Source organism: Epinephelus fuscoguttatus, linkage group LG7, assembly GCF_011397635.1.
Source record: "Epinephelus fuscoguttatus linkage group LG7, E.fuscoguttatus.final_Chr_v1".
In the NCBI taxonomy this organism is placed as follows: Eukaryota; Metazoa; Chordata; class Actinopteri; order Perciformes; family Serranidae; genus Epinephelus; species Epinephelus fuscoguttatus.
Window position 1 is genome coordinate 6810250 of NC_064758.1, and position 22608 is coordinate 6832857.

The following is a 22608-nucleotide window of genomic DNA, read 5'->3' on the forward strand; positions in this document are numbered from 1 at the left end:
TACAAAGTCTCACTTCATGTCTTTTTTTTTTTTCTCAATTATTCAAACATGTGACTGCCTTCCTCTTCAGAGATCAGCATAGCAGACATGACCGCTCAGGTGATCAGCCCATCCGGCAAGATTCACAAGGCTGACATTATGGAGGGAGAGAACAACACCTACTGCATTCGTTTTGTCCCCACTGAGACAGGTGTGCACACTGTGACTGTGAAATACAACGGCATACATGTGCCTGGCAGCCCGTTCCAGTTTACCGTCGGCCCCCTGGGAGAGGGCGGGGCTCATAAGGTTCGTGCTGGAGGGCCGGGCCTGGAGAGAGCAGAAGCTGGAGTGCCAGGTTGGTATGGTGGATGAATCATTAGTTTGTGTGTGTGCTGCAATACATGTACCTGACTTTGTTTTGGCCCCTGTGTTGTGTGTAGCCGAGTTCAGTATCTGGACGAGGGAGGCTGGTGCAGGAGGTCTCAGTATTGCTGTGGAGGGGCCGAGCAAGGCTGAAATTTCCTTCGAGGACCGCAAGGACGGCTCCAGTGGAGTGTCCTACATCGTGCAGGAGCCTGGTGAGACAAGAGACAGGGACAGGTTTATGCATGGATGAGGATTAAGCAAGTTCTGCAAAAAAAACATCAAGTAAACTTATCTTCTTTAGTGCTGTTTTTGTTTTATTTACACTCTTTTACTCTCTTATTTTTGGCATAAATGTTTCTGTGAAAGAAATGGAATCTATAATCTATGCTGTGGACGCCTGTCACTGTTTCTGGATTTGTGTGACCATTCTAGTGACTTTCTGACTTGAAATCCATCCTGTAGGAGACTACGAGGTGTCGATCCGTTTCAACGACGAGCATATCCCTGACAGCCCCTTCATCGTCCCTGTGGCCTCGCCATCAGACGACGCCCGTCGCCTTACTGTTGCCAGTCTTCAGGTGAGGCTCTGAGACACACACACATCCGTGTGCACACACGCCAGGCCTCAGTACACTGCCTACAGTGCAGCAGCAGCAGACCATACTTTTATTAGATTGATATTAGATTGAAGGAGTCTGGGTGTGGACAGAATATCGTGAACATTTGTACACTGCAGTGACAAGTACTAGAGACAGTTTAGTTAATGTGGTTTTAAACAATAGACAAATATTTTCCGCTTGTAGGGACTTTGATAGAGTGGAGTTGGTAATGAAGGCAGATCACATTGTCTTATTTAAAAAGTGAAATGTGATAGCTTGTGTAGAGTTAGGTGTATAGCAGAGTACTGATTCCATAGGCATCTTAGTTGCATGAGATGAACGTTGAGTTGTGCAGGCTTAAGATCAGCTGCTGCTGCATTGTTAGGCAGTGTAAGGGCTTCTGGGATACTAGAGGACTGTGTGTGTTTCTCGTGCCTCATTCTAAAGGCTGCCAACAGCCTCCCACCTCTAAAATTGATACGAGGCGCTAAAGGGTTAAAGAGGTCTGACATGGCTATTTTTCCTCTCTGTCTCTGTTCTCACTAATGCACAAATACATACAAAAAACAGTGGAGGCCCCCTTTTGGCAGAAAAAAATAAATGTGAATTTAGTATTGCAGGACAAGAATAAAAAAAAAATCTCATGGTAAATCAAAATTGTGAGACACTAAGTAAATGTATGACACACTAATCAGAATTATACTAATTATTATAATAATTACCATTTATTACCTATAATAATTATCTCATGTTGAATTACTATGAGTATTTCTATTTTTATCGTGCATAACTTTTTGTCATCATCTCCATACAACTTTCATATATCAATATGTGTCTTCACCTGCTTGCTGACCCTCCTTCACTCTAGCACAGATGTGTTCACACATACACATAAACTTACAAATATACTCACAGATAAATGTTTTCAGAAAAAAAATATCACTTATTCTTTCTCTGTTTTCTTCAGTTTCTGTTTAACTTCCATAAACACCTTCTCTCTCTGCCTTTTCACTGCTCAGCCCTCCTCTTTAGCCTTGTTAGCGACCTCCAGGTAAGGTGCACAGTAGCATAAGTAATCTGAATATGATACAGGGGTGATCATAGTGATATCAACTAGGCATGTCAAGATACCAGTAATCAAGTAGTCGACACCAATATCATGGGGAAAATAAATCAATAAATACCATGTACTTAGACACAGGCTCCTTTATTAAAATCATTTATATGTGTTTTCATTTTTATTGTTAATCCCTGCCATTCACTGTTCTTCTAACCCTTTAATGGCAGAATAGAACACTTCTAGGTGTATATGCTACCCCGTAAGGTCTGGAAGGATTGCATCCCTGGTACCTACAGTACTGGAGAAAAACAGATGCCATAAATAGGATAGGTCAGATTTTTTGAAGTGGGGTTATATGGTCAGTTGGCACACCCCCTGTTTGGAGAAGTAAGCTGGAGTCTGACACAGAGGCTAAGCAATGCAGTGCTGAGGGGTCAGCAACATCACGTATTTTAGCCTCTGAAAAAGACCAGTTAAAGTGTACACTATATTGAGAGTATTTTCACAACTTTAACTTTACATCAGACAGCCCGTTCCAATGGGAATGCCATTACTGACTTTAGTTCCTCATCTATACTCTGGTCAACCCACCAGACACAAAAACATTTTAGCTTGCAAAATCCAGGAGCTGCTGGTCTACCACTGCTTCAATCAGTTAGTTAGCTTGTATTATTCTGTAACTTATGTAAATCTGAAATAACCCTTTTAAATGTCAAAGTCACACAATGAAACAAACAAAATAACTGTACAAGGCAGTGGTAGACCAGCAGCTCCTGTGTTCAGCAGCCTTATCTCACTGTATTTCTCAATGGAGTCTGGCTTTGAAGGGAGTGATTAACAGCTTCATTTACCAGTTGGAAATAACTGTCTGACATTAAGTTAAAGCAGTGAAAATATTTTAAACATAGCATAGACTTAAACTAATATTGATTATTTTAGGTGGGGCTTTTTTGGTGGCTAAAATACATTTTATTGCTGACCCCTCCATGGCAGATTGTCGCTTAGCCTCCATGTCGGACTCCAGCCTGCTTCTCCAAACTGGGGGCATGCCAACTGACATCTATTGTAGGCAATATACTTTCTATCAATAATTACCACATACAGCCCCACTTCAAAAAATCCAAACTATCCCTTTAAGTAGACAGTACTTCTAGTAACAGTTTGCTGATTATCACGTACAGTGGGGGGGGAGTTGGACAGCTATTTGGTCGGTGATACGGTGTTGAATATGTGAGTGTGTGTTGTCGAGCAGGAGTCGGGTTTGAAGGTGAACCAGCCGGCATCATTTGCCGTCAGCCTGAACGGAGCAAAGGGTGTAATTGATGCAAAGGTCCACAGCCCATCTGGAGCCCTGGAGGAATGCTGCGTCACTGAGATCGACCAAGGTAACCACAGGGATGGTATCCAAACTCATCTAAACCTCTCCAGACTGCTCGCACAGAAATTATGTCGCACAAAGGGAGAGTTTGATCGTGTTGATGCACAGAATAGCAAGTTTTCATGTGCCTTATCATTACCCCTCTTTCTGTTTGTCTAGATAAATACGCAGTCCGGTTCATCCCCAGAGAGAACGGTCTCTATCTAATTGATGTAAAGTTCAACGGAAGTCACATCCCTGGTAGTCCATTTAAGATCCGAGTAGGAGAACTGGGCCAGGCTGGAGACCCTGGGATGGTGTCAGCCTATGGACCAGGACTGGAGGGAGGCACCACAGGTAACACACTGTCCCTCTTAACAATAGAAAAAATGAGAATTGCTTTAAATTTCATCTGAACAGTCTCTTTCCTGCTCCTGCTAAACCTTTTGTTGCCATAGTCACCTCAATCCTACCTGTTCTGTCTTGTTCATCTTCAGGAACTGCATGTGAGTTTGTGGTTAACACAAGCAACGCAGGCCCTGGCGCTTTAGCTGTGACCATCGACGGGCCCTCCAAGGTGAAGATGGACTGTGTGGAGTGCCCTGAGGGCTATAAGGTCACATACACTCCAATGGCTCCTGGCAACTATCTCATTTCCATCAAATACGGCGGTCCTTACCACATCGTCGGAAGCCCCTTCAAAGCCAAGATCACTGGTGAGGAACATCTTTGGTTTGTTAGCAAGGAGAATGTAAGGATTTTAATGAAAAAATGCAAAAAGATTGAAAACAGAATGTAAATGTCCCTGAGATTAACTTGCACTCTCGTCTCCATCTTCCAGGTCCCAAGCTTGTGTCCAGCCACAGTATGCACGAAACCTCTTCTGTCATGGTTGACCCTGTGACCCGTGCCATCAGCTGTTCTCAGCAGGGTGCTCCCATTCAGTCAGATGCCAGCAAGGTCGTGGCCAAGGGCCTGGGCCTGAACAAGGGCTTCATTGGTCAGAAAAACAGCTTCAGTGTTGACTGTAGCAAAGCAGGTATGTGTGACTGTGATGCATTTTTTGTGCTTTTTCACCTCAGCAAGAAATATGTCTGAGACAAACACTCCAAGTGTAGGGAATAATATCCTGAGCACACATTAAATGTATTTGATTTGTGAAGTGGGAAGAGCAATTTCTGGGTGCCCCTGATTCCAAAAGAAAAGTCTCAGTCAATTTTCCCACAGACAATGCTGTATGACTCACAGTTAAAGCACTTCTTTGGCTTGAGTCAGCATGAAACTTTTCCAGTTAAAGTATGAGTCCAAAATATTAACTACTGCATTAAAAAATATCTGGTTCTCTGATTAAAATGTCAAAGGTACAAGCCTGTGTGTAGTTTCAGGGGAGAAGTCTCCCAAGGTGCAGTTAGTCAAGAAACATCCAAACACCAAGCTTAAAGCTTGATCATTTTCGACGCCATCAGTAGGCAGAAGTTAAAGATTGCGTTGTTATGAAAACTAATTTTCATCTGCAACTTAATTCAGTTATCAGTTCACGGATGGACGTCACAGCATGCCAGTGTGTGTCAGGGTCTGAATAAACGTGCACTATTTGCTTTTGGAGTTTTAGCACTTCACCTTTAAGCATTTACCTCTTGATTTAAATGTGCAGTTGTGCATTTTAAGTAAGTTTTGGATTTCTAAGAGTAAGCAATAAAGGTATTGTTTTCTAACTTTGATTATTATGAGCTGATTATGGATTAATAAACACATTACTACTGTTAAAATATTTTTATTACCTCAGTAATAGCATTTTTTGTATCAGGAGCAGTATATTTAGTTACATTTGTTCAATAATTTATTCTCTGTTTTCTTAAGAATTTAATTTGTATTAAAGATTTTGAATCATCTTGATCGTGGCTCAGCATCTGATGGAGCTTTGAAATAATTGAACCTTTAAGCTTACTGCAAGCAGTACACTTAAAGGTACTTGAATATAAACACAACAAACAAGAATGTAAGCATTTTATTCAAAATATAAAACAAAACAAAAATCTATGTAATAGCTATGTCTCCTTTTGCAGAGACAACGGCTTGCTTTCAAAAGTGTGTGTGCTTTGCAAGACAGTATCACAGCATCATGTTAGTCTACCACTATTATCTTTAATATCACAATCCAAATCAGATCCATAACATTAACCACTCGTATGGAGTGCAGAAAAAAAGCTTTGGTCTTAATATCAGCGTAGGAAAAAACAATCCTCAATGATCCCTACAATCATAAATATATAATCTGCCTGTTGACACAAGCCTAGCGACGACAAAGCATTTTGAATCCTGCACTGTACTGATTTGTGCTTCTGACTGGCTTCATCTCCGTGGCAACGCCGGTTGAATGGTTACTCTAGTATTAAGAGCCAGCTGCCATACCAAAAGAATGCTTAAAATACAAATTGTTTAAAAAAAAAAAAAAAGTTGAAATAATTAAAACTGGTGGCCTTAACATAAATCTATAGGATCTTTACATTATCTGGGAAAGTCCTGTGTTTCTATGTTCAACAACATTTAGGATATTAATGAAAGAAACATTTGAAATGTAGATAAAGAAAGAACAGAAACACTTCCAGGAACCAGGCAGCCCCTCCTAGGTACTCTGTATTTCACATGAGAAAATATTCCTGTTGCTTTATTAAAGGCAGTAGGTTAGATTTTTACCATGTGAGAGCCAGGCCAGAGACACCAAATTTGTTTTCCTAACAGTCAAGAAGTATACAATGATCAGTAGTATCAAAAGCTGCACTGAAATCCACTGGTAGAAGCACAGAGGTGAAATCTGAATCCATATTAAAGAGAAGGTCATTTACAACTTTAGTGAGTGCAATTTCAGTGGAGTGGCTGACCCTGACAGCTGACTCTAAGGGTTCTCTTTCCACTACTTTTGAATAGAATGAAAGGTTAGAGACTAGGCGATCGTTATTTACAGACCCTGGACCAAGGTGTGGATTAGATACAAGATAGAAGCTTCAGGATTTCATGTGACTTAACAGCATGTATGTTCCACGCTGGCTAGCATGTTAGCGGTTAGCTCGCCAGTTACAGTAGTTCACCAGCTAGCCCAACTAGTAGTCACTCCACTTTCTGGTGTGATCAGGCCTTTTCATCTGAAAATTGGAGTAAGTAATTCTGATTGGTTGTTATCAGTAGGAATGCGAGTTTCAAGCTTAGTAGGGAAGAAATGGAAGAAGGGTTAGGCACACCACAGCCATGTAAAACATGTTTTTGAATGAAATTAAATGATTAAAAGAGTGAGTTTACTATCAATTGAGGCTCAAATATAATGTCGTACAGTGTTATACTGGTTCAAATAAACACTTGGATTGTATTTCCCATCTTTCCTGAGGAACAGTTTTATGGAGAAGGAATTAAAGGCCTGTCCCATACAGTATAGCTGTCCAGTGTCTCTAATATAAGCCTGTTGAGTTCAGTGATTTAAGCAAATAATAGCCCGGGCTACTGATAGAAGTTTTGCAGTAAGCTAATAGTAATGTATTGATGTAGATACTGATCTGTTCTGTCTCTGTCCACAGGTCGTAACATGCTCCTGGTTGGTGTGGATGGTCCCAAGGTCCCCTGTGAGGAGATCCTAGTGAAACATTTGGGCAACCGCTTGTACAACGTCAGCTACCAGCTCAAAGAGAAGGGAGAGTACATCCTCGTGGTCAAGTGGGGAGACGAACACATCCCAGGCAGCCCCTACCACATTACTGTCTAAAAGCCCAGCTCCAAGATCAGAAACTTATACCACTGTTTAATACAACTGAAATTCTATCTAGAGTCTAACCGATCATTGTTTACAACTCCAGGTCCCTCCCATGTTACAAATTAAGATTTCTGGCTTTTTTGTATCTTATTTTATAACTATTTAACCAGTTAGAGAACAAACTGTCACATCAGTGTTTACCCTCAGCCAGATTTCTGTTTTTTCCTCAAGCTAATATTTTAAATCCAACATCCTCACTGTAACCCAGTCCAGAATCTTCCAAAGATGAATGCATGGACACATACTCCTTTTTTTCTGGTCATTCGCTCCATTTCTTGTTTTATTCTTCTACTAATCACATCATTCAGTCAATTTAGGGAGGAAAAAGATGCACCTTTTTATTATGGTAAGCCAGACAATTGCGCCTTAGGCTTTATACATTTTCAGTCATGGACATTAGCAGATTGGTCTGAACTAGTGTACAGTGATAGTATAGCTTAGCGTAGTGTAGCAGCAGTAGATTTTGGCCCCGCTGAGCCCAGCTTTGAATGGAAGGTTACTGTTTACACTGGATGAGCTACTCTTACATACATAAATAATGGATTCAGTTTAATATGAGCAATCACAGGACTTGAACCAAAGAGTGTCAGAAGTAATGTGCCTTCCTGACCTGTGGGTTTCTATGTACAATTGTGTAAAAGAGCTCTTTTACACTCAATGACACGCTTTGATGTAAGATCTTTATCTGTCCGTATAAAAGTCAGATGAATACTTGTCTGTTACTTATATCCACATGTGCTCAGCACTGGTCCAGTCCACTTCAGCATGTGTTTGTCATTATGCTCTTTAACTAACCCAGTTGTTTTACCTGCTGCTAGTGTGATCCAGTTTTAGGCACTGCTGTTCTTAAAGCCGTAATATGGATTAGAATAGGGAAATTAATAAAGGTTAAAGATAAGGCAACGTATGTGAACAGGGAGGAGAAGACACATTTCACAGTAGCATACTTGTGGTTTGTCTCACACATGCTCTCTCAACACCGCTGCTGGGAAACAACGCTTTTTGTGTGTTTTTAATGTGGCACACCATGTGATCTGCATGTTCATTAGGTTGTCTCAATACAGAAAGCCTCTGATTCAGAATAACATCAACATGACATATGATGCGTTCGTGGTGGTTCACCTTCGAGTATGGAACTTTTTTTTTCCATCGAAATCAAAAGGTTTAAAAAGGGAAGTTTCTAAAGTTGTGCCGGACAGAAGGGCTGGAGATGATGTTGTGGTTCGTCACGTCTGAAAACACGATGACCAAAAACAGAAAAGAACAGATGTTGCTTTGTTTTCTGCTCAGTGTTTGTATCTCACCCCCGTCAGCCGCCACTCACCCCCTCCCTTTATCCTTCCAGCTCGCTTTGTGCATAGTCTATCTTTCAGAGCAAAAAAAAAAAAAGAATCTTGTCCTGAATAAAAAAAAAAGGCTTTAAAAGTGTTTGTAAGACAGTATTTTGATACACAATAAAGTTGTCTAAGTATTTTTCTGTCAAACAAATGGCTCTGTGTTTTATGTCTTAAAACTTTGAGTAGAAAACTTTGTCTGGATAACTATGAATGGATGGGAAAAAATTAAGATCGCAACATATACAGAACAGGTGAAGCATAACTTCAATCACTGATATTTAACAGAGACTCATAATGTGCCTGTGTTCCATGCTTAGCGCTGTGTTTATAATTAGCCTTAAAAACGGACATTGCTGAACTCTTTCAGTGTTTTTATTTAAATGTGATGGTCATGGTTTTCATCAGTAGCTTTGATGAAGCACAGAGTAAGCATGGCAGCAATGTTAAGTGTTTTTCCACAGAAGTTTCTAGTGAGTGGAAAATGTGTAGATTACAATGCACTACACCACTGAAGTCTGCAGCCAACGCCCTTCCTGGAAAACTCCAGCTCCTTATAAGGCCTGACTTGCTCACTGCCTCCAGAGGCCGCTGCAGGAGAGGGAATCTTACTGGAAGACTTCATAGCATGGTTTATGCAGAGCTTTGAACAGCACCTTGTGCCAAGTCTGAATGCCTCGGGAAGAAACTACATTTAGTAACTTTTGAGATTTCAAGTTAATGGTCAATGAATGGGGATCTTTAATATTATCCATTTTAGTTGTTAAAGTTGTAGGCTAGTGATATTTTTTTCCAGCTTTGTGTAGTTCGTATACTATCAAGGATAAACAAATATGCATAAATATTAAGTCAATCAATCAATCAATTTTATTTATAAAGCCCAATATCACAAATCACAATTTGCCTCACAGGGCTTTACAGCATACGACATCACTCTGTCCTTTGGACCCTCACAGCAGATAAGGAAAAACTCCCCAATAAAAACCCTTTAACAGGGAAAAAAACGGTAGAAACCTCAGGAAGAGCAACTGAGGAGGGATCCCTCTTCCAGGACGGACAGACGTGCAATAGAAGTCAAAAACAGGATTTGAAGGCGTTGAAGATAATCAAAGTACTGATGACTTTCTTACCTTTTTTGTTCATGTACTCCAAAGTTACATCTCATCTCACTCTTGAACTAGTGATTTTCATTAAAACAAAGTCTATGTAAAGAAATCTACATCACACAGCACACACGCAGCATGTCAAACATGTTCCACGTCATTCCCAAAATGCTTCACATAAAATATTAATGAAATAAATTGTTTTTAAGACAATATAACAAAGTCCACAGGATTCAAAAATGTGATTTATATATATTTTTAGAAAGTGATAGGTTGGATATATTAAATATATAATTTTGAAACATACTTTTCTAACATTGGTGATGACAAAATATTTGTTATTAAAGAGCCTTATTCATTCTCAACTGGCATTTTCAAAGTGAGTATTCCAGGAGAGCCAACCATGAGGATTGGTGGGGTTATGAAACATAAGTCTGATGAGAAAGGATAGGTCATTTGGAGCAAATGGCAAAAACCCACCTGATAGCAGCAGAAAAAAAGTGTGGATTTAGTTGTACTGAATACCTTAGAAATTAATATAGGTCTGGATCAATGCAAACAGTCCTCACTTGCTGCACTTATTTATCGTTATTCTACAATTTAAGGGCAGTGGCTGATAGAATCGTTTTAATAAAGCGCAAGTGGCACCTGGTTCAAGAGGCCACAATGTCAAGTGAGTGAGTAAGTTAGTGCAAACAGTTTAGATTAAGTGATTGGGATGGCATATCCCTATTTTAAGATCAGATTTGTTTGTTTGTTTGATTGTTTCTGATGGGAGCATTCCTTGCCCATGACGATGTGTGCAAGGACCATTAAAAATTTGAAAATCCAATGATAATTTTTGTTTTAACAGTTTCTGGCTATGACAAGTTGTGCTCTTTTGGTGTTTTTTTTTTAAATAAACATGCCTTCCGGACCAGCCCAGAGGTTTGGAGGGCATGTTTTCTTTAAAAATCTGCAGTATAATAAATACAAAACACAAACATTTAAATTTGTATGCCCCTCCCCTAAGCCTAAATGAAAAACATAACTGCCCCCCCCCCTTACAGTCCCTTAGTAGTTCTAGTTAAGAAGATAGTCACTGTAGCCACCATAAACAGTGTGGATCCTCTAACTTTACACCACTGGGGATATTGTTATAAATTATACTGCTTGTAAAAAATAATCAAATTTAAAATGGCTGACCCAGAACATGCTGGAGGGATTACATATCTCATCTGGCCTGCAAACGCCTTGGGGTCCCCCAGGAGGAACTGGAAAGCATTGCTGGGGAGAGGTATGTCTGGGATGCTTTGCTTGGCCTGCTGCCCCCGCGACCTGGCACCGGATAAGTGGATGAAGTCTTTGAAAATGCTTCTATGTGGTTATCTATAGGGGATGGAACCTGGTCAAGAACAATGTTTTAGCATCTCAAGCATCTTTGTGAGAGGATCACTGAACATGAAAGCAGCAGGACAACACTAAAATTGGGCTTGCTCGGTGGAGCAAACAGCCACCCACATTAGCAGTGCATACAAACAGGGAATCGAGCAGTATGACAGCAAACTGAGGAAAACAGGTGCACAACTGGATTACTACCCATGTTATACTGTGTGGGGAAATATAATGTTATGTTCTGGTTTTACATCTGTACAAAGTAGTTGTTGTCCCACCATTTGTTTCCACCTTTAAACACATGAGTCTGATGCAGGGTGGTTTAATCTCTAATGTATTTGTTATTATTATTTTTTATCCTTTATATCACCACCATTTAACATAATATCTGTCTTAAACAGTGACTTTACAGATAAAATGCTGTCCTACAGGCATTTCTCACTTGTCACAGTAAGAAAGCATGCTATGACTAATCACATTAATGACATGCTTAGGTGACCTAATAAAGTCATGACAGCATGACAAAAATCCAGCAGTTACTGTTGCTGTTAAGGGGCTGTTCATTAGTTATGAGAGGGAAGGGCTGGTGCAGAAAAGGGGCATTTCAAATAATGTTTTTAAGCACTGGGGGTGGACTTATGTTTTTTTTTATCTTGGCTTCAGGGAGGGGCACACAAATTTAATTTTATGTGTTTTGTATTTATTTTATCACTGATTTTGAAAGAAAACATCCCTCACAAAGGTGCACACTGGAAAGGTGTGTTTTCTTAAAAAATTGCCAAAGTACGCCATTTATCATAGCCAGAAACTGTAAAAACCGAAATTGTTTTCAAAATTAAAAAACCAAAACAAAAGTCCCTTAACACATTATGTAGGACAAAGGCTTCTGTTTTTAAAATATTATAAGTAATTTGTGCCAGTCACTCAGGGAGGTTCAGGGGAAGATATTTGTATATGTGGATGGTCCAAAAAACATAGACAAAAATAAAACAAAAACAGCAACAACCTCTGATAAGTAACGAACGGTCCCTAAATGTAATACAGCCACCATTCATTTTATGAGGCAACATGTGCTAGGTTTTCCTACTGTGACATGTTCAAATGTCTTCTGTGAAAAACAACTAATGTCTTAAAAACGTGGAGGTAGCCATTAGCCTAAGTTACACACTTTGCTATATTGTGTAGATAGTTGAATACCATATTTCCCTCACAATTCAGTGTATGTAAACAATTAACTTCTTTATTAGGCAATAGCTGTACCAGCAGAACATTACTGAGCCCGCCTTGATACCTCGTAGGTGTGCCAAGTTAACGTACGTCGTCGGGATGTTTGCCTCTGCCAGAAGTTACACCCACTTCGCTGCTCCAGCCTGCTCACTCTCGTCCTGATCTTTGCCACATTTTCAACCCTTAACTTGTTTGTCTTTGTCTAAGGTAAGTGAAATAATTTCATTTTAACTTCCAACCAGGAAATCTGTCGTTCACTTTTTTTAATCGCTTGCGTTTGTTGCTCGCGCGAGAATAAAAAGCCGCGAAGTTTCATTTCGTGACTGTGTTGCTTCACTCACGTTAGGCATTATGGCTATAAAGCAAAAGCCATGTTGTAAGATGAACCAAAGGGTTTGGCGTCGAATTATTGGCTTTGATTTTCAAATTTAGCTTTTACTTTCAACCGACCACTGCAGTTTGACTTCAAAGTTGTTTTCTTTCTTTCACTTTTTCCTGCCGGATTGCAGTCTGGCGGGCAGCGTACTGTATGAGTCTCCTCCCTTTTCTCCCTCCCTATCTATCTATCTATCTATCTATCTATCTATCTATCTAACTAACTAACTAACTAACTATCTATCTACAGATGTCTTTGAGTGAGAAAAGTGACGGGGAGATCAGCAAGTTGCTTGCTGAGTATGGCATCAAACATGGACCCATAGTAGGTAAGAGGACTGCACTAATATGTCCAGTCTATGAAGTGCACACATTAACTACTTTATTATGTCATTGCTGGTTCATAACTGCCACTTCCTGTTTAAATAGTTGTGGATGTAAGAGTGAAAAGTGTAATCATAAAAATAAAATAAGTGTAGCCTGTTAAGAAAGTGAAAATATATATAACATAAAAATGGTCACTTGCTCTAGATCCTTTGATTTGTTTTGTCTTGTACTTGGGCATCCCTTTCGGTCCATTGTCTTTTTTCTCAATATTCTCATTAATCATCTGTTTTATTACCTTAATAATGAGTTAAAACTTCAATTAAAAGCCTAGTGCCAATTCACATTTTTAAAAGTAAACACCTGTTTGAGTTAGACACCTGGTCTGGTCACCAAGCAGTTCATTTTTTTTAATAGAAGTTCGTCAGATTTATAAAAGCAGATTGTTGGCTCCCTCAAATTATGTGTCCGTTCCTTGATTACCCTGTAAGTTATACTTATTCCTTAAGTCCGTTAGGGTCCTCAGATCAAAAGAATCAAGAGGGTTTTTCATAAAAATTAATCCAAATTGTGAGTATTGTTTTAACAGGATTAAGTGATGTGTCGATATGCCAGGTGCAGTAATCCTCAACTGTCGCAGTTTACCTTCTCTCTGATGAGCTGTCTGTCAGAGCTAGATCAAATGAAAGATTCATAACTTATATACTATCGGAAGCCTAATTCTTAAATAAATAAGATTGGTACTGGTTTAAATAAACAATTTGATTGTATTTCTGTATCTTTTCTGAGCAACAGTTTTGTATGAAAGAGATTAAAGGTCTGTCCTATATAGAGGACACCTGTCCCATTTATAGGCCTGTTGATTTCAGTATTTAAGCAAATAAAAGCCTGGGCTATTAATTGAAGTTTTAAGCTATTTGATAAGTATTACAATAGAATGAATGAAACCAAGGCTTTTTAAATGATGAAAGATGGGGGTTTTTGTGAACTGTGATAAGGATATTGAAGCACTGTTAATGTGTTTATGTGAATATAGACTCTACTCGAAAGCTGTATGAGAAGAAGCTTGAAGAAGCCATGGAGAAAGCTCAGAAGCAGCCCTCGTCTGATAAGACCTACTACAGAGAGGAAGGTAGGATGTTCTTCAGTCTGCTGGTCTGCAGAGGCTGTGTGTCACTGTTCCTTTGTGGGTCTTTTAATGTTGTTGTAGCACCCTCACCCATTATAAAGGGTTGATGTTGCCTGGGACCAGGAAACTTCTGGAGGGCTGTTGAGACAGTGGGTCAATGGGCAGGAGTAAGTGCAAAAAAAAAAAAAAAAGTTGCATTTATTTACAAAAAAATCTATGGAAATGAAGGCAAAAGGGGAACATGATAAATTAAACAAAATTAGATTAAGCAGAAGCGAAAATAACAGAACACTTATGCATGCTGCAGCCACAAAGCGAGCTGTCACCTCCTTCCTCCCCCTTACTGTAGTGAATGGCATTTTTTCTTCACAGCCTCACCTAACGATACTACACAATATTAATGCGATTTTAAACGTGTTGCAATACGGTGAGTACTGTAATAACATATATTGCGATACATTGCAATTTGTTCCCTGTTTTCAATTGCAAATAATATCCCCAAAGGAAAACTTTGTCAACATCTGTTTTATCTAATAAGACATTTTTTAGTCGTTTTTTTGCATCAAAAGTTTGTAGTGGACTGAAAAAGCAACTGATTATATTATTCAAGAGGCTACTGAAAGTTCAATTTGTATTTAGAATATGAATAACTTATATTATAAAAAAATGATGCAAGGCACTGCCAATATTGGCACACAAAAATATTGATACTATGCTGTATCAAATTTTTTCCCCCACCCCTAGTAAGCATAGGTGTAGGTTTTGGGTAAGATGCAGGGGGCACGTGATAAGCTTATCGAGAGAAATTGATAATCCAAAGGGAGAATTCTAGTCTGTTAAGCACCACAGAATATAAAAAAAAAGAATAATCTGACATTTCGAGAATAAAGTCATAATAGACTATGTTTCTTCGAGCCATATGTGAATGTTTTAGCATTTCCTCTGACCTGTAACTCCGTGTCACTGTCTCTGCATCCCCCTTTGCTTACAGACACCTTTGCTCTTATTGGGACTGTCTCCCTACTCCAGGATGCTTTCCACTGAAAAGTTTGTGGAAGCAGCTGTGAGCTGTATTTTATTGGAGATGGAGAAATTTAACATTTGTGTGGACAATAAGCCACACAGTGGTCAGATTGGTCTGATCAGAAGTGTTTTCTGTGGGGCTGTACCTGACTCAGTATAGTCAGTCAAATTAGATTTGGCCATTCAATATAAACATTCAACTATTTGTTCCCTTTTTTCATGTACACTCTTAGTAACACTTAATTGAACTGCCAGATTTTTTAACTGGGTTGGACGAGAGGTTCAAAGTGACAGAGACATTCACATAATAGTAAATAATCCAAGTTAGTCCTCTGAGCTAATGCGTGCTAACTACGCTAACGATGGATTGGAAATTCATTCATTCATTCATCTTCTAACCGCTTCATCCTCTTGAGGGTCGCGGGGGGGCTGGAGCCTATCCCAGCTACATTGGGCGAGAGGCAGGGTACACCCTGGACAGGTCGCCAGACTATCGCAGGGCTGACACATAGAGACAGACAACCATTCACACTCACATTCACACCTATGGACAATTTAGAGTTACCAATTAACCTAGTCCCCAATCTGCATGTCTTTGGACTGTGGGAGGAAGCCGGAGTGCCCGGAGAGAACCCACGCTGACACGGGGAGAACATGCAAACTCCGCACAGAAGGGCTCCCACACCCGAGATCACTAATTGCTATGAGCTGTGAATTCACCACGGCTAAGCAGAACACAGAAGATAAGATACCCCTTATGGGGCAAAGCCTCCAGGCAGCTGCCCAGGTCTCACTCATACTCTCCGTAGGACTGGGTCTGCAGCTGCCTGTATATGTCGCAGGCATATTCACTAAGCAGACAGGATGACTGTAATGATTTTTACCCCAGAGAGCAGCATGAGAGCGAGGCTGACTCAGACTGTCCCTGGAAATACACCGCGCACTGACTGACATTTGTATTGACTCACACATCCGGTACACTAACCGGTTTCATTTTCTCTGACAATAACATCAGGTGCTAATTGCTGATGTCTGTCACCTAAGGTCATCAACACTAATTTGACACATGCCTGTTCTCATGTGTTTACTACTGTTTACTAAACAGTAATAAAATCTTGACTTTTACCTTGTGAAATTATGACTTCTTTTACAAAATGCTATGACTTTATTCTTGTAATATTAAAACTTTTTCCTTGAAATATTATGGCTCTACTGTCATTACACTACAACTTTATTCTCATGAAATTATGACTTTTTCTCAAAATATTACAACGTTTTCTCTGAATCTTAGACAGCACAGATATGTGGGATATGTTTTGAATGTGCAGAAAGTTTTGAACATGAGCAGAAATCTCACATATGAGCTATTAAACCCAGGAGATCATAAATGAATTAAAATGATGTATAATAATATAGTATGAATAGGTGCCACATGCACATTTTACAGAGGTTACTTCTAAAAAAAAAAAAAAAGACACAAAAGAGGATAGAAGATTACTCATGCCCACATGTGCTGACTCAGCAAAGATAACGTTAATGAGAAACATTAATCTAGAGAATAAACAAACAGAGAGCCAGAGCCTCACTGCATATACTGTATTTTGAATTTTCCGCCGCCTACCGTTTATGTTTTCCTTTAAATACATACTATAAATTGATGCAGAGGCAAAGACACAACATGGCGCATAAAAATTCACGAGAATGCAGCAATTGAAGTTTTTGACGCTGAAATTTTCCTTGGGAAGGACCCTGTGACTGCCCACATGATATATGTACCCCCAATGTACACCTTTGCCACTAAGTATAGGGTGAGCTGAGCAGAGAGCAAGTGTCAACATACAACAATATAAAAAAAAAACTCAATACAATACGTCTGGGGATGCTTCAGTCGTCCCGTCTGCTCGGTGAAGATGTCTATGACAGGTACAGGCTGCTGTGGACCCAGACCCAGGGTGAGTCTCAGTAACACAGAGGCAGCTCCTTGGAAGAAGAGGGAGGGGCTCGGCAGTCAGTGTGCAGTGTACTTCTGGGGGCACTTCAGTCCACAGAAGTTAATCTAACCACTAATTTATTGAGTATTCTAAAGATATTACTCAAGTAGTATAACTTTTAAATAACCCAAAAATGAATAACAAAAACTTGTCTCAGAAATATTTAAATATTGTATTCAGTTATCTTCTCTTAAAAACAATGATGGTAGCAGCATGTTTTAAAATTAGTCTAATTTCTACATCACTGTTGTGTTATGATAATATTAATAATGATAATAATAAGCCCTATTTGTCCGATACCTGACTGGACCTCAAATTAAAAAGCGTTGCTGAAACACATATTAATTTAATCACTGTATATCACAACAATCCTCTCCCTGAACTGGAGAATCTGTATTTTTTCTCAAGTGCTTGACCTAAAACTTGAAATGGTTATGACATGGATTTATTTCATCACTGGAGTAATATGCAGTTAAAGGCTCTCTAAGTCTTCCTAAGCTTGAAAAGTTTTTGTCACATACAGCAAACATCTCCTCACGATCCGCTAGCTACATGTCCTCTGAATATGCCGTGAAAAAGCAGCCCAGGCTTCGCAAATGGCAACAAAAACATTTTGGTCCACGCTGCACCAACCAGCCAGCGCAAGACCAGCGAAAGCAAGCACACACACATGAACGCGGTGCCCATGTCTCACGGTCTCACGCAAGCATGTACACTTGAACGCGGTGCCCAGAGAGGCAGTTAGAGCTACAGGCTACAATGAGGCTAAAAGGCGAACTAGCTCCATTGTGTTTGATAACATTGTTGAACGTGAACAGAAGCGAAGTGTTTTTGTTGCCATTTGCGGAGCCTGGGCTGCCTACAGAAACCAGACTTTTTCACAGCATATTCAGAGGACATGTAGGTAGCGGATCGTGAGGAGATGTTTGCTGTATGTGACAAAAACTTTTCAAGCTTAGGAAGACTTAGAGAGCCTTTAAGATAATTACTGGCAAATGTATTTTTGCATCAGTGTGGGGCGAGGAAAGTAACTGAAATGATTTACAGACTGTAACAGGAGTCACAGACTGTCACAGTGGTCTGTAATGTCAGTTTAAGATCCTCTTCTCGCTAGTGCATGCCTGTTATAGTAAACAGATAATATAAAACAGCAGGATAACAACATTAGATGCAGTTACCACTACAAACAGAAACACGTTCCACGCGTTGATAATGCTAATATACCCGCGATGCTTCAACTTCTATTGTCTGTGCGCTGCGGTTGCACTCCTGTGAGAAGTATTTTCGCTTTATAGGTGAGGTTTTTGCTGCAGCTCATTCTCTGGAGGAATCCATGCTTTCACCAGGTGCAGCCTACCTTATTGCGACACACTGATGTACGTTTATTGGCACAAAATAACCCTGAACACACTCCTCTTCCTTATTCCTTTTTGTCGACCATATTTCTGAATGTTGAAATCTCACCCTGTCTGTTCTGAAGCATCAAACATCACAAACAAAACAAGAGCTGTTCTTACATAATGCTATAATTGCAGGCAAGTATGTAAATGAGAACCACAAACTGTAACACTCTGGAAACACTTTCTGTTATCATCATCTTATGATATTCTTAAAAAATATTGACAGCAGAGTCAATAAATGTTTATTTCAACATGTGCTTCTGTGTCTTTTTTCTTCTTTACAGAGGAGGAGGTTACCTACATCACATACCACAGTCCGGTGAGTCCTGATTGTCCACTCGTCCCTCTGTGGTTGTGCCAGATTCCTCTGCTCTCTGACTGTAAATAAGCTCACAAACTATTCTGCTTATATTTTTGACAGGTTAGACAAGAGGTTTATTCAGACATGTGAGTACAGTTTTCACACACACACACACACACACACACACACACACACACACACACACACACACTCACAGTGATCTATTTTTTTATTATCATCGTCTCATTTTTGTCATGGAAGAAGGTCGTTGACGTAGACATAATTTGCTGACATAGCTTTTGTCAACGAAATTAAGACTGCCACAGAGTCCACTATGTTGCATGTGTTTCTGTGGTAGACCAATACAAACAAACCAAACACTGGCTCTAGATAGGGCCATCTGTATTTTCGCATCAAGCACTGTAGTTCTACTGCACACTTGGCATGAGGGAAAAGTTTAACTCAGTTGCAATTTGCAACCTCACCACTAGATGACACAAAATCCCACACACTGGACCCTAAGTAAATATTCCCTGAAGAGTCTACAGCCAGGTTAGCGGCTCTGTGCTAACATGCTACCAACAGCATGTTATCATGCTCACAATGATAATGTTTACAGACTGAGGTTTAGCATAATGTTAGCTTTAAACACAAAGTACAGCTGAGGTTGATGGGAACATGAAATGTCTGCCCAAATTTCATGATAATTAATTGAAAAATTATTGAGATATTTCTGTCTGGACCACAGTGGTGACCAGCCACCTGACATCACCACTTCTACAGCCACACTGCTAGTGTGGATAGAAAATGAAACTTGATTGTAAGAAAATAGTTTAACCTGTTGATTTGCATTGGAAAAAAAGGTTGGAATATAACGTGTAAATTTCCCTCCTCTCAAAAGCATAAATTAAAAATACCTGAGTAAAGTACAAGTACCTTAATGTTGTACAGTGCTTGAGTAAATGTACTTTGCTCCTTTTTGTCACTGGGAATATACTGCACATTGTGTCATTATCTCTTTACAGCAGTGTTGTCACTGTCTATAAATAGCTTTGACTATTTGCTAAATTAAATTATAATTGTAAAGTGTCCTCCATTCAGGCTGAAACGAAGAGGCCATGCTGAGCCAGAGGAAGACGAGGAGTCAGACCCAGATACAGAGTGAGTCTGTCGTATAAACTGATGGTGTGTTTGTTTGAGCAAATGAGCTCCTTGCCTGGTCTTAATATCATCTTCCCTCCTGTGCTTCAGGCCCCCTGTCCAGGTCACTAACAGAACAGCCAATCACAGCGCAGTACGATCCAAGGAGCCAGTCAAGAAGTCTGGAAGCAGCTTTTGGAAGATTATTCGGCTGCTGCTGCTGTTAGCTGTGATAGCAGCCGTCCTCTACTACGCCTACTGCCGTGTGATCAACAATGAAGAAAATCCTTTTGCGAGTCTGTGATCAGATTTATTGTTAGGAAGACAGGGTTTTTTACCATTCCATTTCTCCTCCGTTAATATCAGTAATAGTACTGTTTTTTTTTTTTGTTTGTTTTTTTCATCCCAATGCAAAGTTTCACCACATTCCTTAAACTTTTAAAGGCTGCTAATATTCTATATTTCTTAGTGTCACCAAATTCAATGAAATGATAAAAAAACTACAGTCTGTGCATCCAAAGTAGGGATGGGCATCAGTTTTCGGTTATCGATGATTGATTGTTAAGGATTTTGAGCAATCACAAATAATTTTGCTTGATAGTCGCAGTTCCCCTAATTACAATGCTACAGGCCCGGCGAGCCACCATGCTTACGAGACCCCCTGCCGGACCTATGTCAGGCAAAAAATCATAAACAGTCAGAGGCTCTCATCGCTCTCCAAAGCTTGGCGGCTTCCCTTGAGCCCTCTCAAAACATTACGCCATTGAAAGACAGAGGTTTCGCTGAAAACTGAAGCCTGTAACCCCTGGTTGGCAACGGTTGTAAACACCCAGGGGTGAACTGCACATGCGCGTCATTCTTCTTCTTTGGCCTGGGGGGGGTTGAAGCTCAGAACTGGGGCAGCTGCACTCTCTTGAGGCGACAATCTGCACTGCACTCTTGTTTTCTCTCTTTTGAAATACTCGCTTATCAATTAATCGATAATTGATCGTTATTTTTTTTTTGATGACTGAACAATGAATTTTGATCGTTTGCCCATCCCTAATCCAAAGCCTGGTATATCTCATTTCTCAGGGTCATCAGTGTTTGGGGGCGATGGTTTGTTGGGGCGGCAGTAGCTCCATCCATAGGGACTAAGGTGTGGAACCGAAGGGTCGCCAGTTCCCCTCCTGGGCGTTGCCGATGTGCCCTTGAGCAAGGCACTGAACCCCCTACTGCTCGGGGTGCCTGTCCATGGGTAGCTCCCTCACTCTGACATCTCTCCATTTAAAGCATGTATAGGTCCTGTTGGTGCATGTGTGTGTATTTCAGGCCTGTATGACAACAGTGGAAAAAAAAGAATTTCCCCTCAAGGATCAATAAAATATATCTTCTTCTTCCCCAACCATTAAATTGGGGGGTCTATTAGACCATTTATGCGAATGAGACAGACAGTGCGCCTGTCTCCTTCGCATAAATGCAATATATCAGCAACACTTTGAAGGAATTTATTCAGATTTTGCACAAATGTCCACTTGGACTCAACAATGAACTGATTAGATTTTGGTGGTCAAAGGTCACTGTGACCTCAAAAAATGTTTTTGGCCACAACTCGAGAATTCATACGATAATAATGACAAAACTTCACACAAATGTCTGATAGGATATAATGGCATAGTGATGACATTTTATATCCAAAAGGTCAAAGGACATCTTCACTGTGACATCATAATGGTCTGCAAAAACACTTTTCTGACCATTATTAAACGTCATAACTCAGGAACAGATGGGGAGACATTTGGTTAGATGCTAAATTGGTGACACTAATCTTTTGTGTCCACCTTAAAACTGTGCTGATTGTACAGATCTTCTCTGCTGCCAGGTTGAAGATGTGTGTGAAACACTGTTGTTCTAGAATCTGTATGTTTCCATATTTGAAGCATTGTCTACTGTCAGGACTACATATGAGTCTGGACAGACATGGATAAAAACTGTAACTGCAACTTGACTGCTTTTATAATAAATGAATATATAGATTTAGATATTAAGAAATACACTTTTAAACATTTAGGGTTGAAATAATGTCCCTTAATCATGTGTAGTTCTAGTATGAATGATTGAGTGTTTTCTCAGACCATGCATTATTCGTTTCAGCTTTAGAATGCAAGGTTGCAGCAGTATGCACTACTAAAGATTTCCATCTTTACTGAGCTTAGTGCTGAGAGTCACAGACAGGCCAGGATAAAGACACTAGACAGAGTATTGAGATGCAGACAAACACATAGTGAAACTGGTCATGGTTTTGGTCTTTTCATGGGATTTGTTGACAGTAAGGAAAATTAGGAATATCGCTCGCCCTTTGCTTTAATTTCTTTGCATGAAATGTTGCACTATGTTTTCCAGCTATGCAGAGCTCTGTGTGTTTGATTTCTTATATACAGCTGTCCTCTAATGTAATTTGTTCTTATTTGTGAGATGCACATGATGATGTCATGTAGTACAAACTGACTGGTGAACAGAGGCTGTCCTCTACATCACGTCGGATCAAAAACCAAAGGCTGTTGTGTATATGTGCTGAAAAATCTTTGAAAAAGATAAAATAAAAAATCTCTCCAGCTCCCTAGAGAGTGAGTGTTTGAACTTTCTGTAAAACATGGCATTGAAGATGAAGTTCTAAGTATGAAAAATGTTAATGAGGTGCAAGTAAATTAGAATATAAACAGAAGGGACATGTTTCCAATG

The 22608-nt window shown here is 39.8% G+C and overlaps 2 protein-coding genes across 2 annotated transcripts in view; both read left to right on the forward strand.

Annotated features, from left to right (window-relative positions):
- flna (filamin A, alpha (actin binding protein 280)) overlaps positions 1-8558 on the forward strand; it is a 68232-nt gene extending 59674 nt beyond the window's left edge. Inside the window, exons 42-49 of the mRNA XM_049581629.1 lie at positions 71-337; positions 423-560; positions 811-926; positions 3260-3392; positions 3545-3721; positions 3862-4080; positions 4206-4403; positions 6934-8558. Of these exons, the coding sequence (XP_049437586.1) occupies positions 71-337; positions 423-560; positions 811-926; positions 3260-3392; positions 3545-3721; positions 3862-4080; positions 4206-4403; positions 6934-7118 (1433 nt within the window). The 3' untranslated portion in view covers positions 7119-8558. The remainder of the gene's footprint in view (positions 1-70; positions 338-422; positions 561-810; positions 927-3259; positions 3393-3544; positions 3722-3861; positions 4081-4205; positions 4404-6933) is intronic.
- Positions 8559-12265: 3707 nt separating this feature from the next.
- On the forward strand, positions 12266-22489 carry emd (emerin). Its single transcript, XM_049581800.1, has 7 exons — positions 12266-12411; positions 12830-12908; positions 13940-14035; positions 18731-18765; positions 18868-18893; positions 19849-19908; positions 19999-22489. The coding sequence occupies exons 2-7, from the start codon at positions 12830-12832 to the stop codon at positions 20189-20191; spliced, it is 489 nt and encodes a 162-aa protein (XP_049437757.1). The 5' UTR covers positions 12266-12411; the 3' UTR covers positions 20192-22489.
- The last annotated feature ends 119 nt before the right edge of the window (positions 22490-22608 follow it).

Excerpts from the sequence above, each read along its gene's own strand:
- emd (XM_049581800.1), top strand. The coding sequence starts at position 12,830 with ATGTCTTTGAGTGAGAAAAGTGACGGGGAGATCAGCAAGTTGCTTGCT. Across the intron at positions 12,909-13,939 it reads CAAACATGGACCCATAGTAG|ACTCTACTCGAAAGCTGTAT; the intron begins GTAAGAGGACTG and ends ATGTGAATATAG. Across the intron at positions 14,036-18,730 it reads GACCTACTACAGAGAGGAAG|AGGAGGAGGTTACCTACATC; the intron begins GTAGGATGTTCT and ends TCTTCTTTACAG.